Below are 20573 nucleotides of genomic sequence, written 5' to 3'. Positions count from 1 at the left end.
TTTTTAAAAAAAAAAAGACAATCATACTCCAGTCAGATTACACACACATTTACTTATAAAAATACATTTCGGTCTTCAAGGCTTTAGAATGAGCTAAAGCAATAAAATCATCAACAACATTTTCCAATAGAAGCAGGTCCAGATTTAAGGACTGGACTTAAGAATCCCTTATCTTTTCACTCAAATATCCAGTATCTATGAAAAAAACTCAAATTTTCAGAATCTATCACAAAAACTATATCTCCAGAATTTAGTATAAAAAAAACAAACCTCTATATCTTTAAATACATCCAAACCTTTACATTTCACTAAAATAAAACCCAAATCTTTAGCATAACAATTAAATCCTTAGAATACAGAACTAAAAAAAAAATATCTTCTACAATACAACCAAATCTATAGTATCCTCTACAATACAACCAAATCTATAGTATCCTCTACAATACAACCAAATCTATAGTATCTTCTATAATACAACCAAATCTATAGTATCCTCTACAATACAACCTAATCTATAGTACCTTCTACAATACAACCTAATATATAGTATCTACTATAATACAACCAAATCTATAGTATCTTCTACAATACAACCTAATATATAGTACCTACTATAATACAACCAAATCTATAGTATCTACTATAATAGTTAACAGCAGTTATCTGAAATTATTATAACCATGTTATGAACAGTTGTCTGAAACTATCATAACTGTGTTATCAATAGTTGTTTGAAAATAACTATCATTAAAGATAACTTATGTACACATAGGTTAAACCTCCAGGTGAAAAACTCTAAGTTTCTGGAATTGTCGTCATTTTGTTAGAACAGCTGTCTATAGAAGGCACTCAATCAGTAACATCTGCTGCCTGCCTCCTACTCGTAAAGAAATAATGGTGTGATTTACTGCTACTCCTACAAAGGAGCTCACAGACGAAAGTTTGTTAGGTGTTCGGAGTTACATCGCGGACTTGAACCTTATACTTTTGTTCCACAATGCGACACATTTACCATTAAGTTATGCTGAACCTCTATGCAAAGAAAACCAGAAGCTGTATACAACAAGAATAATAAACGATAGTTTCAGAGAGTAAATCAATGTAAAACAAAATAGATTTGCAGATGGACAAAAACATGTATTTTTTTACAACGTAAAATAATGTAATTGTCCTTTAAAATGTGCAACGCTGAGTAAACGTGAGTGTTCTCGGCCCTAAAATATGGCTATTTTATCTCGTATTAACATAATTATAATCCGTGATGACGAGAAAACTCACTTGTAGAGAAAAATATATATATATAAATGGCTGGTATGGGTAGAGAAAGCTCAATGTAAAGGAACGAACAACGTTTCGACCTTCTTCACGATGACATAGAGCTTTCTCCACCCATAATAGCCGTTTTTACATATATATTTTTAATCTGTGTTTCAGTTTGTTTCGGATATTTATGGAAACTTGAGTTATGTACCCTACTTACTTCATTTTCAATTATTGGACAGCTGGCCTGCCGTATTCACTCTCAATTATTGGACTACCCTAATCAAACATTGAAATCTAACTATCACGTTTATAATTCGTCCTGAACTCCAAAATGTAGAATGCAATTGTTTTAGCAATAACTGAATGTCATCCATGGATTTTGGATCTATAGTCCAGCATGCTAATCAGTCTTGTAAATAGATAAAAAATAATGATATTGAATTTTACGGAATGACTATTTATCTTTTTATTTGTCATAAAGCTACACGAGGGCTATCTGCACCAGCCAATATTTAGCAGTGTGAGAATAGAGGGAAGGCAGCAGCTCTTCACCACCTACAGCCAACTCTTGGGCTGTTTTTTTTACTATCGAATAGCGAGATTGGTCGTTACAATATATCTTCCCCAATACTGAAAGGGCGAGCATGTTTGGTGTGAGAGGCATTCGAGCGCTCTAACCACCTGGCCACGCCGGCCCTATTTAAGTAAAGATATATATGTTAAAAATCAAGCTGTAGCGGAACCGTAGCCAGAGAAAGGACTTAAAGAAATTTTCTTTCAACATGTAATGTTGTTCTTGTAAGCTGCATTTCCAATGTTTTTAATAATAATAACCGAGAGACTTTGCAAAAGATCAAGAAACAATGATGCAGTTAAAAGTACGAGTAATTGCTATTGAGCACTCAGTTAGTGGAGTGTGCGTGTAAAAGTAGAATAGTTAATAAGGAGTTATTGAGTGTTCAGTAAGTCATCGCTTCTGTTCTGTTATTCCGTTACTTCTGGTTTTTTTTGTTTATTTTAATTTCGCACAAAGCTACTCGAGGGCTATCTGCGCTAGCCGTCCCTAATTTAAAAGTGTAAGACTAGAGGGAAGGCAGCTAGTCATCACCATTCACCGCCAACTCTTGGGCTACTCTTTTACCAACGAATAGTGGGATTGACCGTCACATTATAACGCCCCCACGGCTGAAAGGGCAAGCATGTTTGGTGCGCCCGGGATTCGAACCCGCGACATTCGGATTACAAGTCGAACGCCTTAATACGCTTGGCCATGCCGGGCCTAGGTTACTTCTGGAGCCACTTGTTTGGGTATCTTAGCAAAGCCAGCACAATAAGTTGTGCGTCTCGAATTAACATAAACAATTTTGGCGCCAGATGAAACAAAGTGAAGCAAGTGTGATTAAAAAAAAAAAAAAAGACAAAGTCGATGAAAATCTCAGCTTCCCTTTTCTTCAGTGTATTTAGATTAAGAAATGTAAGTAATTATTAAATATTATTTAGGATCTGAAAAGAAATATCCTGAAAAAAAAAACAAATTATTGGATTCAGTGGAGATTCAAATGTTAAAAGAGAGCATCGAGTCATTGATGTCGAGAAAACCCACTTGTAGAGAAATATACGAGGTCTATTCAAAACATACGCGGACTGTCGTCATAAAACAAAATGTACTTTATTTAGAAGTTACAGGTCTGGGACTCCTTCAAAGTACTCTGCTCCCCAACGCACACACTTGTCCCAACAGTGTTTCCACTTGTTGAAACAGTCCTGGTACGCTTCTCTTGTAATGTCTTCCAGCTCCTTCGTCGCATTTGCCTTAATCTTGGGAATCGTCTCAAATCTTCTTCCTTTTAAGGGTCTTTTGAGTTTGGAGAACAAGAAAAAATCGCAAGAAGCAAGGTCAGGTGAGTAGGGGTGGGTGGGGAAGAACAGTGATCGAGTGTTTGGCCAAAAACTCACGAGTTCTGAGGGCTGAATTTCGCAGCAACGCGGTGCATCTTCAATTTTTCGGTCAAAATCTCGTAACAAGATCCAACTGATATCCCACACTCTTCAGCAAGCTCCCTGACAGTCAGACGTCGATTTGCCCGCACCAGAGTGTTGATTTTGTCGACGTGTGGGTCGTCAGTTGACGTGGAAGGACGTCCAGGACGCTCATCATCTTCAATGGACTGTCGACCATCCTTAAAACGTTTATGCCCCTTGAAACATGCCGTACGCTTCATAGCAACATCACCGTAAGCCCTGTTAAGCATAGCAATAGTTTCAGTCGCAGATTTTCCAAGTTTAACACAAAATTTCACAGCAAGTCGTTGCTTCTTCAGGTCATTCATTCTGAAATCCGCCAAACGAAAAAATCGCACTTCACTTAAAACCGCGAAGCTAATACACAAATGAAGATATCTGCAATCGGGAAATGGCGTCGTAATCAGCTGATCTGTGCAAACCTAGCGACACCAAGCGGATTCCCCTGGAACCAACTGGAGTCGCGCAATTCAAACAGTACGCGTATTTTTTGAACAGCCCTCGTATATGCAAAAACGGCTCGTTTGGGTTGAGAAAATGTTTTACGAAGTAGAGCGAACAACGTTTCGACCTTCTTCGGTCATCGTCAGGTTCACAAAGAAAGAAGGTAACTGACCGGAAGCTGACCACATGTTAGGAAGGGGTTGTGTAACTGAGTGTTGGAATGTAGAGGCGGTGTTAGATGTTTGAATATATAATTTTATTTTATTAATAAAATAATAAATAATAATTAATATTATTAAACAATATTAATAAAATAATAAAATTATTTTATTAATAAAATAATAAATAATAATTAATATTATTAAACAATATTAATAAAATAATAATATTATATTTTAAATAATAAAATTATTTTATTAATAAAATAAAATTATATATTCAAACATCGAGTCATTGCTCGATTTAGTGTTTGGGGAACAGAACGTATAATGACTGCTTTTAGGCCTGCAAAGGGTAATAGTTTGGACGATTTGCTAGAAATAATGATACAAGTTTGAGTGTTAGAAATAATTATAAAATTCATGGTAGAGAACTTGAAAGAAGAGTTCCAAGAGGACGCGGACGTGAATGAAATAGATCACTTAAACTAGATCTAAACAAACAGAAGGACGTGAATGAAAGAGATCACTTAAACTAGATCTAAACAAACAGAAGGACGTGAATGAAAGAGATCACTTAAACTAGATCTAAACAAACAGAATGACGTGAACAAATGTGGATCACTTAAACTAGATCTAAACAAACAGAAGGACGTGTACGAATGTGGATCACTTAAAGTAGATCTAAACAAACAAAAGGACGTGAACGAATGTGGATCACTTAAACTAGATCTAAACAAACAGAAGGACGTGTACGAATGTGGATCACTTAAACTAGATCTAAACAAACAGAAGGACGTGAATGAAAATGATCACTTAAACTAGATCTAAACAAACAGAAGGACGTGAATGAAAGAGATCACTTAAACTAGATCTAAACAAACAGAAGGACGTGTACGAATGTGGATCACTTAAACTAGATCTAAACAAACAGAAGGACGTGAACGAATGTGGATCACAAACTAGATCTACACAAACAGTAGTGCGTGAACTTAGATCACGAACAGAAAGTGGACGTTGTCCAACAACTGATCTTAAGTCCTCAAGTTTGTTTGTAGGATTTTTGGATTAAAACTTTGCTGATGGATTGATTTTAGAGCTGAGATTTTTACTCCGGATAACAATAAATCTTTAAACAAGGAAAGTAGAATTATGAGTTGACTGGAAAACTAACAGATAAATTTGCAGAAACTCGAAGATGGATTAAAAACAATCAAACTGACTTCAACGAAAAGTGAACAAGTGTTTTAACCTTCAGAAAACTCTAATTAAGAGACAATTATCTTTTAAAGATAAAGCTATTAGTGCCTTACGTTTCCTCAAATGCTATTTTTTTAGAAAAAGAAAACGTAGTTTCAATTGTTTTCCATTTTTATAAACTTAAAATGTAGCTTTTTTAATGTTTTATTTAAAGTGGATTTAGACCACGTACGATTTATATTACCACTTTGAAAAATTTGGTTTTAGAAAAATTTCCTTTTCCTGAGAACGAAAAAAGAACTAGTTGTGAGTGTGAACCTCTTATGCTGTGAGTCAAAATATCCATTAGTATTGTGTTGGAGCACTACATGAGAGATTTGCTCTGTTCTCTATGACAAAGAAGCAGTGGAAATAAATACAACTTGGTTATGGTGGACTATTTCACAAAATTGTCAGAAGCATATGCTATTCATAAGCAGGAAGCAGAAATTCTAGCAAGAAAACTCTTGAATGAATTTGTTTCAAAATTTAGCATGAATATGGAATTGCAGTTACATCAGTTTCTAACTTTTGACAAACTTTGTTCACAGGAACATCCGAGATTCTTTGAATAAAGAAGATCCGTTCTCTAGTGGAGGAATACAACAGTAAACTGTTAACTATGTTAATCATTTATGTGAATGAAATGTTAGAAAGTATGCAAGAAAAGGATCTTCCGCTGCTACTTATCAGTTATTTAAAAACTGCGCAAGAAGCTACAGACAACAAACCATCATCGTTGATGTTTGAAAGAAGACTTAGCTAAAGTACTGTTAGAGCTCCTGTCGAGACTACTCCTAGATTACCAAGTAGAGGGCTATTAGTAAGTTCATTCGACAATCTATGAAGGTAAAACCATCCTAGCAATAGAATAGCCAGTAACGAAAAGATACAGGAGGTCATCCCAACTTTATATTATAAGCCTCGAAATAGAAAACCATACAAAACGTACTGTTTCACTTGTGTGTTAGTGTTGTTTAAAGAACACGTCACAGCTCAGAAAGTGGACACTGTTGTGAACTATATTTTCAATTTTTTAGTTCTATTGTTTGTTCGAGAGAATTTCTAACAGAATGTTAATGTTACATTTAGAAAGTTTATAAAAGTAGTCCTATGAAACACAAAACGTTCGAGACACTTTTTAAAATACCTAGAAACAAAAGACACATTATAAAATACGCTAATGAGTAAAGCACGAAGTTTAGTTAACCTCGTATTTTGTATCGGGATTTAGATCCGTGCGGACCTGTGAGGTCACGTACAAGCTTGACCTCGTACTCCCTCCTTCACTGATATTTAGGTTTCACTGCTTAAACGTAGAACGTGTTATCTTCACGTAAAGTTGTGGTATAATTCAAATATCCACATTTTATTAAAGTCAGAGGAAAATTGTTCTTGTCATTTAATTTATTTTGTTCACCCACAGCCACCCCTCCCCAAGGAGAGAAGCTGTATGCCTGCGAACTCACAAAACTAGAAATCGGGTCTTGATACCCGTGGTGAACAGAGCACAGCTAACCCTTTGTTTAGCTTTCTGCTTAGTTATAACCAACTTTACGAACAAAATAATACCTCCATCGTTGAGTGTGAGTCACGGAACGAGGATATCCAGCAGGCACTTCCAGGAAATCAAGGAAGAAATTACATTTAAACTATGATTTATTTCAATATTGCAACTACAAGCCACACGTGGCCTGGCATGGCCGAGCACGTAAGGCGTCCGACTCGTATTCCGAGGGTCGCGGGTTCGCGCCCGCGTCGCGCTAAACATGCTCGCCCTTTCAGCCGTGAGGGCGTTATAATGTGACGGTCAATCCCACTATTCGTTGGTAAAAGAGTAGCCCAAGAGTTGGCGGTGGGTGGTGATGACTAGCTGCCTTCCCTCTAGTCTTACACTGCTAAATTAGGGATAGCCCTCGAGTAGTTTTGTGCGAAATTTCAAAAACAAACAAACAATTCAAGCCACACAGTGGCGCAGCGGTACGTCTGCGGACTTACAACACTAAAAACCAGGTTTCAATATCAGTGGTGGGCAGACATAGCCCTTTGTGTAGCTTTGTGCATAGTATTGACAAACAAACAAGCTACATTCTAAAATAGAGTTGTTATTGAAGATAAAGGTCTCAGTCTAAACAATAATTCTCAATTGAAAGGTGTCAATCTAAACAATAATTATCAATTGAACATCTGTATGTTTATTTAGTTGAATCCCTCTTTAATTATACGTAAAGATTCTTGACACATGTAAGTGCAAACGAAAAACTTTTTTAAAGAGTTGTGAGGGGAATATCCAAAATATAGAGGTCTAAAATATATATTTTTTCTGGTGTGCACGTGAGGGGGTTTACATATAACAGAACGGGTTTACTTGAAACAAGTACATTACCATTTAAGGAATAGTTCAAAACATAAAAATAATTCAAAACATAGTTCTGAATTTAGTTTTTTAGAAATTAATATTGAAGTTTCTAATGGGAAATCAGCGGACTTTCAAAATTTTACTTACCTAACAAGAATCAAATACACGTTAATGGCATTTTCCAAAAACAATTGTTTGAAATGCTTTGCAATATTGTTGTTTATGAATATATAAACTGTTAAGTAAAAATACTCATAAACCAAGGGTTTATTTGATACTGTCTATGAATTTTGGAAACAGGCTATAGGTATTGAAAAGCTCGCTTGAATAACTGTAAATGTAATTCACACTCACATGCACTGACATCATTATGTGCTACAACAAAACATCCGTTTGCTTTTCCATGAATCTTTCAACATTCTCATTGTAATAGGTGCAAACGTCGCCACACGCCGAAACAGTATGATCGAAAACACAAAACTAGATATAATAATACATTACAAAAGTGAGATATTTTAGCTCTAAATGACCATCATAATACAGTACCAATTTATTTTGAAAGCCGCGAGTCGTAGAACTTCACCAGTTTTGTTTCTGGATAAAGACTACATCACAAGTGTATTGTTTGGCATTTAAATTTCATGCAAAGACCTGTTTAATGTGTACGATATATAGTCTTACAATCTTTTAAATGTATAGTATAAACTGTTTGTTATTATTTTTTGTTATTTATCCACATTATAGTATCGTTTGCCAAGAAACAAATCAATGAAACTGAATCTAAAAATGTTAAAAGTAATGTATATATATAGATGTTGAATATACCGAAAATGAGTTTAAATATTTAAATTTAATCCAAAAGAAATTTTTATTAGCGCAAATACATGAACCACATGTTAGTAGAAATCCTAATGTTTTTGTACAGTAATTTCACCTGGTAAAATATGACCCAGACAGATGACAAATAAATAGATACTTTTTTCTCTTTTTTTTTGAGAACAACCAAACAAGTTTTACTTTCGTGTAACTTAAGTGATGGTATTGAGGCAAAAAGGACAATAGTGTAAATTCCTCAACTTCTAAGTATTTCTAAGTTTTCTCATAATATTTAAAGAATTAAAGAGAGACTAATGCGAATTAGAAAGAAGTCCAGTATTCTCTCTGCCTTATAAAACTTAATCTAGATAATATCGATAATAATTACAAACATGATTAAACTTTTGTTGTTTTCATTTAGCTTTGAATGATAGCACTTGACAACATCCTTCCCGGAGAGGGCAGGAATGTTCCAATGAATAAGTTATGCTAACTCGTATGATAAGGCATAGTGTGGTAGGAGTTGTGTTATATTTTAGTTTAGGCTAGTTTTAGATTTGTGAAAGACAACTATCACGGTGGAAGTTTCTACGTGAGTATTCTAATAGTAATAATTTAACCAGGGTATGATCTGAGTAACCGAACTGTTAAATAATATCGATTGCTTTACGTTTATCATTACCAATAGTAATATATCTTAGTAAATATTAATACGTGTAAATAGTATACTACATTTCTTACACTTTAGATTGTTATTGAGTAATAACACTAGTAGTAGTAATGCAGTAAATGGCCCTAAGGTACATATTTACAGTATTGTAGTATTGCTATTATTAGTACTAACTTTACAAAAGAGATTAGTAATATAATATAGTGAATGTTCCTAGACTGCACAATTTTCTAAGAAATTGCATAGGATTAAGGTTATTGCACATCTTAGAGAATAAGTTAAGATGCATTAATTAAATGGATTAAGAGTAGGATTGTGTGGAGTTTACTAGTGGTATTAATAAGGTTTATGTAAAATTAGTAAAATCTGTGAATTGATTTTGCAAGTGATGTACCCAGGGTTCTGCATTACCTCTTGTAATATCTCAGTTGCATTTATAAATAAATAACCAGTAAGTTACTAAAAATATATATATTATATGAAATTAATGGATATTGTAAATTCTACTAATGGTGCAGAACTTTGTGGTTTTTCTGTGTTATAAATAATTTTAAAGCTTTATAAAGACAAGTATGGAATTCATATTGCCAAATATCTAACACAGGAATGTTTTCTTTGCCTTTTGAACAAATAGTTTTTCAGTTTGTTTTATTGCTGGAAAAATTGGTCAGATTTGAAAGAAGTCTCACAAGTTTTTGAAAATTTTGAACTTTAAAAGTGTAGTGTATACAAACATTTGAATGTACATATCTGTGAACTTCAAAGCTATGTAGTATTCACAAATATAAGTTTTAATTTCTAATCCCTCAACCACACAGTAACAGTCGTATTTAAATTCATGTACAGTATTATTACCTTGTATTTGTCTGCAATAAGCAACTAGAAAGATTTGACTACCTGATCTAAGAAAAAATATGTAAAAGAAATAAACTTACAAAATTTAAACTGTCACGCACCAATACATTTGACACCATTTTAGTTAATAGAGGTAATAATGTAAGCTATGAATGTTAGTTCATATTACATGGAATATTTTACAAGTAGCACTACATTATTCAAATGACCTTGTTAAAATACATGAAGAAATATTTTTCAAGAATTTGTACATAATGTGATATGTCACACAAACATTTAACTGCCAGTGACACTGTATTGCCTACATAAACCATTAAATAAAAATGAAGTCTTGGTCGTTATATTTTACTTTATGTATGTGTGTTTCGTGTTGCAAGAAGGATTAAGGACGAGAAATTTCTTCAAAAATTCCACACCTTTGAAATGCATAACTAGTAAATTTAGTAAATTTGCATGTGATGTCAGATTAATGGGCATTTTCAAATTGCACTGAGAGTGGAGAATTTTAAAGAGATTTTAACTGTTAGTTAACTTGTGGAAGGTATATTTTTTAATCTTTCTAAAATTAAGGCTAGGTAACTTGATCATTGAAACATTTTTTAAGCTTGCAGAGGAAGATTAATAATGAGGAAAAGGATGTGGGTAGGGGTTCCCAAAGCCCTAGAGTTTTGTTAGACAATGGCTTTTGTCTAGTATTAAGGGAAACAGAACCATAAGTTTAGTATTGAGTATAAATCAAAGAAGGTAATCAGTATAGTATGATAGTCTGGTTAGACTGTATGTGTAATATTGTCTCCTTTTAGTCATTTAAAAAATTATGTTATTGGAAAGAGTTGAGAAAATTTCTAGTAGGATGATTGCAGAGGATGAGTTAATATCTTTTAGAATATCAGGAAAATTGGAAAAATAAAGGCCTCATATTTTTTGTGTGCTGTATTCAGAATACGATAGAAAAAGTTAAACTTCAAAAATATCTTCTAAACTTTAATTGTATTTTCATAAGAGGGTGAGAGCTTAATATACCATACAAGCATCAAGAGACTGCACACTCAGTCCAGAGAAAGTAAAATTGAAACACTAGTTCTATATTTTATTGAGATTCCCTTCTGTAAGGTGCTGGTCTCCACTGTAAACATAAGCTCAATTAGTAAGTTAGACACCCTGTTAGAAAAATGAATGGTCTAGAGTTGGACTTCAGCATTTTATCCAACTTAAGTTTATCCATGATATAGGAAAAGGAAGTTAAAAACTATTATATACAGCCTTGCTAGTTAAATGTGTTAATGTTGGAATTACTTTCCTACCCTTGTATTTTAATTTTTTAAATGAATACATGTACGTGGTTTCAAAAACTTTGGCTACAACCACACAAAGATACAGAAACCAAACTATTTCTAAATACAGCTGTAATATTCAGAATAATTATAACTGATTTTATTATTCAGTTGTATATGGTGGACCATTAAAAACTGTAGCAGGTATACTAAAGTGCTTAATATAACTGTCAGCCTAATTTGTCAGTATTTGTTTTTTTTACTCTATACTACATGACTACATGATGATCTAGTTGATTCCTTATACCAGTTGAAATTAAATGTGGATATCTAAGCAATAGTTAAGTTAGAAAAGGTTGAATTCTGAATTACATACATATTAATTTTGTTAAATAAAATTAATTACAACTATCTTTCAAAGTTTGAAAAGTAATAAGTGAATAAGTAGAGAACTAAAAGCTATCGAGGTAATATAGTATTATTTAGTTAAACATAACTCTTTGACTTTTCAGTGCTAACTGCTGTAATGTTTCATTTTACAGTGATGGAATGTTACACTCCACCTCTTAAAAAGTTAACTGTTTAATGCTAGAACCAAAATTTGTTTTTAAATAAGAGATGATCACTGTAGATCATAGAGTTTTAAAATAACTTAAATCAGGGTTTAAATAACCTTAGCGTATTGTGTGATTATAAAATTTTTGATTGTATCTTTCCCTTAGGAAATTAAAAACCCTTTATGAAGTAACAGTCTAATCAGATAAAATTAGTTTAATTGTGATGACAACATTGTTTAAGTTCTCAACTAGGGACAAGGCCTAAGAAGGATTAACATTGTCCTTGTTGAAACTACAGCATTCAAATATACAAGTCTGTTTCTCTATATTTTTTTTTTCACATTGCAAAACATAAATACTACAATTTGAGTCAATAGGTCTTTCTTACTTCCATATTTTAGAAATACATTGTTTCTTATGTTTATTATGCTTCAAAGAAAATTACTGAAGAACTAATCTATGTTAGGAGCTCAGTTTCTGTTCGTTTTGTTTGTCCAACAGTTATGTTTAATGTGAAAATGTCACATGTTGACAGACAGTGATTGGGTGCTGTGAACTGACATGTACTAAGAGAAGAGATGTTTGAATTTTTGTTTTTCACTAATCACTGGTTACTAAAACAGATATTTAACCCAAGCTTTAATCTTTTAGTGGACAGGAAAGTATGCAGGTTAAATACAGTTTTGACTTTCTTTGTGTGATGTGACTAGCTATAGTACATCTGTGAAAAAAAATAACAGTTGATTTGGTTCAGTGGTTTTTGTGTAAATAAACAAGCTGACCTCATTCACATACAATGTACATGCTTCAGAGAGTGTGCCAGGCACAAGTGGGTTTTCCTGTGTTATCTGTTAATGTAACTTTTACCATGTATGTAAATGTTGAATAATGCATATTTCCATAGAGAAGAGTCAGGCTGTGGTATTTAAATTGATTCAGCTGATTATATTTATAATATACAGCAAAAGTAACAAGGGATGTACGTTGTACCTGCAGTATATAGTATCTCATGTTTGTTGAGGTGCAGATATTGTGACTGACTCTGGATTACACTATATTTAATTGCAATTCCAGCTGTAATAATAAAGTTTAAAAAAAAACTTAAGAAAATGCGTGCTCAGAGAAAAATATACAGGAAACCGTAAAACCCTATGATCCACACCTTTATATTAGGTTGTTTTGATAGTGGATTTTTGTTTTTATTTGTGAAATAACAACTGATCATTCACTAAAGTCATTAATGTGTTACTATTGTTTTATAATACATGTTTTTTATTTATTCCATTCTGGTATTTCCAAGTTGTGGGATTTGAAGCAATGTTTTATAAACTTTATAACATGGTTTTGTTTTGTGAATTTTGTGCAAAGGGCTATCTGTGCTAGCTTTCCCTAATTTAGCAGTGTAAGACTAGAGCAATGGCAGCTTGTCATCACCACCCACTGCCAACTCTTGTGCCACTCTTTTACCAACAAATAGTGGGATTAACCATGACATTATAACCATCACCAGCGTGTTTGGTGTTTAACACGATATATTTTCTTAACACGTCTTTTGCTTCATGGAGTAGTAGTTTGCAACTGAGAAAATACATTGAAAAAATCAATTATATCGTGATTTTCCAGGGAGAATGACAGAAGTTTGGCAAGTATAAATACTGATAGGATAGTTGCCTTCAGATGAAAAAACTTATTTTTAATAGGGTTGTATCCTTTGAAGATGAGTGAGATGTGGTATATTTTATTAAATGTTTTCATTGACAAGTATATTAATTTATTGGTTGCCAGTTCTTAAGACAGTAAATTCATGATTTACATGTTAAGAACCGTTACTGAGCACAGATTTTTGGTCAGAAGTAGGAGGTTCAACCACAAACAAACTCATGGGTTTGAAAGTTTGTTTATGATTCAAACATAACAAAAGTGTATGCAAATGTGAAAGTTGAGTAATTAAACAAAAAAACTTATCAAGTCAGTATTTGGGAATAATTTTAACCATTTAAATTAAAATTTACTTTTTAATTATGTGGATGCACATGTACAAGAGTAGAACCTAAACAAAGATCTTATATACATAAAACATAGTAAAGTACTAGTTATATGAAGTCATTGAATAACTAAAACATGGGTAGAAAATATGTTTAGTCAGCTTCTAATTGACTTCTTAAGCATACAGTCCTACAGTTTGAAATGTGCACAGAGCTGATTTGATACATTGTTTACTATAGGACATTGTTCCCTGTTTGAGGCCTAACTGTTTCATTTATTACCCCTTATACTATTTTACATTGTATGTATATGTTAATTCTGTTATACGTTGATCAAATGTTACCACTTTTCCTTATGTCTAGTCAATTTTCAAACTTTCAAAACACAAGTACATACTAACTGACTATCATGTCTTTGCAATATTGAACTTATCTTGAATAGTTTTGTATGTGTGTATGGTCTCAGGATTTTCTGGCAAAATTTATTTCTAACTTTAAACATTTTTTTTTGGTTAATATTGCAATTATGCATGTCAAAGAGCTCTCAGAAGACTTGTAAATATTGTTGGTTAAAAAATCTTGTATTCTAGTGTCATACCTTAATCTGTAAGTTTCTTTAGTCATAACATTTCTTAAGGTCTTTTTTTTTTTCTCCTCTTCTGCAGGTTCAAATTATGAAGGTACGATGTTTTTTTTGGGGCCTGTGTTGCCGAAACATACTATCGTTAATCAATTTTATATTTCTTTTGTTCATTGTCTCTTTCTTGTGGCTACAGCTCCATGTAGGTAGTCTCAAATCGCAATCACTTGACCAGAAATTGGAAAGAAAATATAACAACGTAGCTGTTAACATAGGGAAAGTCGGTTCAGCTTTGAACTCAACTGTCACATCACCACCTCTTGTCTTGGAACATGTGAAACAAGCCATAAAAAAGATCAATACTGATCAATTAATAATAAATTCATATAAATATGGACCTTTATCTTCTGGAAACCCAGTTATTGTCATCCAAGTCCACAACAGATATCAGTATTTATCTGCTCTTATCAGGTCATTACAGCAGACAAAAGGAATTGAAAAAGTGTTGGTTATATTCAGCCATGATTTGTTTGATAGAGAAATCAACCAACTAATTCAAAAGATCAGTTTCTGTAAGGTAGGTGTTGTTTTTCAGTACCTTTAGACAGTAACTTAGTTTACCTTTTTTTGGTAGGTGGATACAAAACATTTAAGTTGCACTTTAAGAGTGTCTTCAGAAAATACATATAGTAATTTTGATTGCATTTTGTTTCCATGATATTCAGGTTTTTATGAGGAGTGTTTACATGAATATCAATTGTATTTCATAACTTATTTCTTACTCTTTTGTGATTAAATTTACTATTTATTAATACTAAGAGTGAACATCATTCTTAGTGTATTTCATTCATCATGAAGAATAGAACTGTAGTAATAAGACATGAGGATTATTAAAAACTGTAAAGCATTGCAGTGGAAGTATTGTAAAATATAAAACAGATGATGATTGGATCTGAGAAAAAGAAACATTATCTCATATCATGATTAATTTTAAATAAATGACCATAAGTAAAAATTAGATCATGATGAATTTATAAGGTAAATACCCGTAAAAAATAAATTTAAACTGTAATGGATACAAAAACTGTGACAAAGTATTGATAAAACAAATTGACAGTGAACTATTACATGGTAATTTCTAAGGTCAGAATTGTCAATGGGCACATTAATTTTTTTTCACTTTGTGTATTACAAATATGTTTTTGAAGATTGTCAGAACTATAAGTAGATGCATTTACATGTAGTGACCAGATCAGCTCAATACCGCACTGTGACATAGGGTCATACAGGGGGGTGTTGACCACATTGGCTAAAATACAGGAATGTTGAATCTTTTTACCATATCAGTGAAAAGAAATCTTATTAAGACTGCATCATGGATGATGGGCCACCTAGCTATACAACAACCAATCAGCTATAAGAACACACTACTGATCTCAATTTAAACTATATTTTTACATTATAAAAGTAATAATCATTTTATCCCTTACATCTATAGGTCTAGCAGTAGCTGTATAAGGTGTAACCTATACATCGATTTCTATTGGCAATTTCTAACCTTTTATTTTGGGCAATGTTCAAAATATTCTTCCTTGTGGCAGGGTACTTAAATGCAGTTCAAAAGTGTGATGTTTTACCCTTGTGTTAACAGCTTTAAATCTGAGAGAAACATTCAGTTGTGCAGGAACTGTCATACTTTCAGTCAATAAATTATTTATTAGTACCCATTCTACTGTTGTATAGTAAATTTTTATTGTACATTTGTTATTTCTTTGACAGTTTTATGTCTGATTGACAATGTGATAATACTGAATGTATGAAACCTAATGAAAGTATAGTTAATGAATACTAGATCTATAATCTAAAAAGGGAGACAATGTAATATAGCTGCTTATGTTTCTGTACTTTCAAGTTTAACAATTTTCATTTGTGGAGATATGAATATTTTGGCAGATGAGTGCTAAAAAAGTTCTTAACTTCAGATATTACTTACATTTTCAGTTCTGTTCTGTATTTCTCCAGGGAATTCCTAGAAATGAGGTGTTTTTTTTATATATTTATCAGATAATGAACTGTCAATAGACTTCTTTAGCAAGGGTCATTTTCCTTCAGATGCTGTCCTCCTCTAGTAATTTGTTTATTACCAACTTTTACTTTAGTCCTTTCATATTCATGTTTTCTCTCACCAACTACTAGCATTTGAATGCTCTCCTTATTGCTTGTTTTCTGTTTGTGTAACAACCACATTATTCTCACTTCTCTTACACTTTCCTTGATTCCACAGATTCTTGATGTTTCTTTAATTTCCTTGTTCATTCTCTTCCCATTCAGTGACACTCTCAACAGCCATCTCAGCATTTTCATTTTTTTTCTATCAAAAAGCTTTCTTTATTCTTGAAGGTTCAAGTCTTTGCTCTGTATAGAAGTAATGGTCTAATCACTTTTATACACTTGGACTTTTCAGTGTCCTTGATAACCTTTTGTCACAGACTACTGTGACAGCTTCCTTTTGTTTCTTCAAACCTGCCCCAGCAACTTTACATCTGTGGTTTTGACCTTCTTTCTGCCCTTTTACCCATTAGGACTTCTGTTTTACTGACATTTACTTTCAAGTCTATTCTTTCCAAATCCTTCTGCCACACTTAAACTCATTTTTGAGTCCACTGCTAACACTAATTTAATAAAACAATGAATTGTTATCTTATTGGTTTATCAAACCCATAATAAGGCTGAATGTAGGCATTTACATGGATAACAAATTTAATTTATATTTACACATACTACATGAGTCAGCCTGTTATCTTTGTGGATCCAACACGTCATTCTGGGAACATGTTTTTCTTTTTATTAGACAAAAAGATGTTTCACACTGTTTTCGAGGTCTTGGTCACTGGGTTAGACCCTTGACTTGATCTGAGACCATGATATCCTACATGGAGAAGTTAACTTGTAAAATGATGTAGCAATGAAATATGGTTGAAATGTTTTAGATGCAGTTGTGAATGTGATGGTCTAAGTGTTGTGCTTAAGCTAAACAGTGGGTCCTAATTAGATGAGGGAGAACATATCCAATCAACTTGCTGTAGCAGCTGAATTAGAGGTTTGTCGGTTAATTAATGTGATAAGAACAAAACATAAATAACAAATCATTAGTTTTCCATGATGACGAAAAACCCATTTGTAGAGAAAAATATATGTAAAAATGGCTGGTATGGGTAGAGAAAACTCCTCAATATAGTGCTTTCTCTACTCGTAGCAGCCATTTTTACATATATATAAGAATCATTAGTTTCAATATTTTGTGAAACTGACAACACAGTAAAACCTGAAGATGCAGTGTTGAAGTTGATGCACTGTGTATTACAAGATGACGTCCAAAGTTATTCTCAAATTTAAAATGACATTTATACAACGAACAGTGAATATGTGAAGGATGGTATAATATCCAGTATTGCACTATAATAGTATAATCTATATAGATTCTGTCAAGTCAACCATAGTTTATGGTTAACATTAAATAGAATGAAAACTAACAATCAAATTCCGTAAGGTTTTGTTAACATCTATAGAGTTAGTTGGGTCAGTAAGAATTAATGCATCTATTTGTAGTGCATTGTAAAACTTCTGTTGAGGTTTCTAGGCTGTACTCTGACTTTGAGCTTGTTATATGTATGATACACTTTATTTTTCATATATACACAGGAGGTAAATAAAGGTGTACAGTACTGTAGCTGGGACCTTGTATCCCAAGCTAGCTCAATAAAACATAAGTTTAATGAAAACCGATAAAGCAGGTCCCATATGTTTATGGTCCACTTTTTAAGTATTGTTAACTTGTTATAACAAGATCTTACACAGTAGGCTTTGACTTGTATATTTGTTAAGTGACATACAAGCTGTCATCAATGCTGTGACTTATTTCCTTTAATTTGTTTTGTGATTGTAATCTTCATTCTTTTGTTTCATGTATGTATTTTACGACAGTGGTTCTCAATCTTTTAGAATCCATGGAACTCCTCTGGTGTCAAAGTTGTCACGTAACCCCCTTTACAATGACTAAAGCACCTGTTTGTACCTGGTCATACTAAGTTAAAACAATATAGTGACTGCTACTAAAGATATGATGTAATTGATTGTAGTTACATCACTAGTATGTATTTGTGCATTAGTATATGCAGAACTATTGCATTTCATAGAATCCTTGGATATCCATTAAAAAGCACTACTTTAAGACACTAGTTATAGGTAATGGTGTTTGTGTGTATGTAATTTGTGTAAGCATGATAGTCATGATTCGTGTACATCTGGAATTAGGCAGACAATCCTGAACACATTCTACAGATATTCAAGATATGTGATAAAGTTGTTGCTTTTTGTTTTACTTAAAGTATTTCTAATGATTATTTTGATAATGCTAAGAAAATTAAGAGAAACCAGAAGTGTGAAGTGAATTTCCAATTATTAAATGATTAATTACTCCATGATTTCTTGCACGCAGGTCACAATTATTGAATGATTAATTACTCCATGTTTTCTTACACTCGGGTCACAATTATTAAATGATTAATTACTCCACGTTTTCTTGCACGCGGGTCACAATTATTAAATGATTAATTACTCCACGTTTTCTTGCACGCGGGTCACAATTATTAAATGATTAATTACTCCACGTTTTCTTGCACGCGGGTCACAATTATTAAATGATTAATTACTCCACGTTTTCTTGCACTCGGGTCACAATTATTAAATGATTAATTACTCCACGTTTTCTTGCACTCGGGTCACAATTATTAAATGATTAATTACTCCACGTTTTCTTGCACTCGGGTCACAATTATTAAATGATTAATTACTCCACGTTTTCTTGCACTCGGGTCACAATTATTAAATGATTAATTACTCCACGTTTTCTTGCACTCGGGTCACAATTATTAAATGATTAATTACTCCACGTTTTCTTGCACGCGGGTCACAATTATTAAATGATTAATTACTCCACGTTTTCTTGCACGCTGGTCACAATTATTAAATGATTAATTACTCCACGTTTTCTTGCACGCTGGTCACAATTATTAAATGATTAATTACTCCACGTTTTCTTGCACGCGGGTCACAATTATTAAATGATTAATTACTCCACGTTTTCTTGCACGCTGGTCACAATTATTAAATGATTAATTACTCCACGTTTTCTTGCACGCGGGTCACAATTATTAAATGATTAATTACTCCACGTTTTCTTGCACGCGGGTCACAATTATTAAATGATTAATTACTCCACGTTTTCTTGCACGCGGGTCACAATTATTAAATGATTAATTACTCCACGTTTTCTTGCACTCGGGTCACAATTATTAAATGATTAATTACTCCACGTTTTCTTGCACTCGGGTCACAATTATTAAATGATTAATTACTCCACGCTCGGTCACAATTATTAAATGATTAATTACTCCCGTTTTCTTGCACGGGTCACAATTATTAAATGATTAATTACTCCACGTTTTCTTGCACGCTGGTCACAATTATTAAATGATTAATTACTCCACGTTTTCTTGCACGCGGGTTACAATTATTAAATGATTAATTACTCCACGTTTTCTTGCACGCGGGTCACAATTATTAAATGATTAATTACTCCACGTTTTCTTGCACGCGGGTCACAATTATTAAATGATTAATTACTCCACGTTTTCTTGCACGCTGGTCACAATTATTAAATGATTAATTACTCCACGCTGGTTTATTTGCACGCTTGGTGGTCACAATTATTAAATGATTAATTACTCCACGTTTTCTTGCACGCGGGTCACAATTATTAAATGATTAATTACTCCACGTTTTCTTGCACGCAGGTCACACAGATATTTTATCCACATTCAATTCAGCTCCATCCAGATACGTTTCCCGGACAAGATCCTAATGACTGTCCACGTGACATGAAGAAAGAAGAGTAAGATTTCTCTTTGTATTAAATTTAAATTTATCTTTTATTCATTTTACCTGTTTATAATTATTATACCTGTAACAATTTGATTGCAGGTTTTATGTTTACATCTAAAATTCTGTGAGCACATAATGAAACCTTTAATATAAATATGTACCCTATACATACAAGTAGTTATTTTAAAATAATCCAGAAAGACAAGAAATATGTAACAATATTCCTGAGTTTTACTTAAAATAGAATATCCATCAACATTAGTTACAGTTAGTTCTGCTTCTATTTGCTGTAATTTCAAGACTTTTATGCTTTAATAGGAAGAACATGCTTTTTTACAGTGTATAGGAATGTTTAAAAGAATTGTTATTGAATTACATTTGAAGTATTTTTCATGTAATTTAACCTGC

General features: G+C 32.8%; 1 protein-coding gene across 2 annotated transcripts in view; it reads left to right on the top strand.

The window, feature by feature from the left end:
• Positions 1 to 8749: 8749 nt before the first annotated feature.
• Mgat2 (alpha-1,6-mannosyl-glycoprotein 2-beta-N-acetylglucosaminyltransferase) overlaps positions 8750 to 20573 on the top strand; it is a 38458-nt gene continuing 26634 nt past the window's right edge. Inside the window, exons 1-3 of one of the 2 annotated variants that reach the window (XM_076452040.1) lie at positions 8750 to 8893; positions 14308 to 14799; positions 20078 to 20175. In XM_076452040.1, coding sequence (XP_076308155.1) covers positions 14317 to 14799; positions 20078 to 20175 — 581 coding nt within the window. In that variant the 5' untranslated portion in view covers positions 8750 to 8893; positions 14308 to 14316. The remainder of the gene's footprint in view (positions 8894 to 14307; positions 14800 to 20077; positions 20176 to 20573) is intronic. The other variant, XM_076452042.1, reaches the window with a different exon arrangement.

Source organism: Tachypleus tridentatus, chromosome 8, assembly GCF_004210375.1.
Source record: "Tachypleus tridentatus isolate NWPU-2018 chromosome 8, ASM421037v1, whole genome shotgun sequence".
NCBI classification, from domain to species: Eukaryota; Metazoa; Arthropoda; class Merostomata; order Xiphosura; family Limulidae; genus Tachypleus; species Tachypleus tridentatus.
This window is presented reverse-complemented; position numbering and strand designations above follow the sequence as displayed.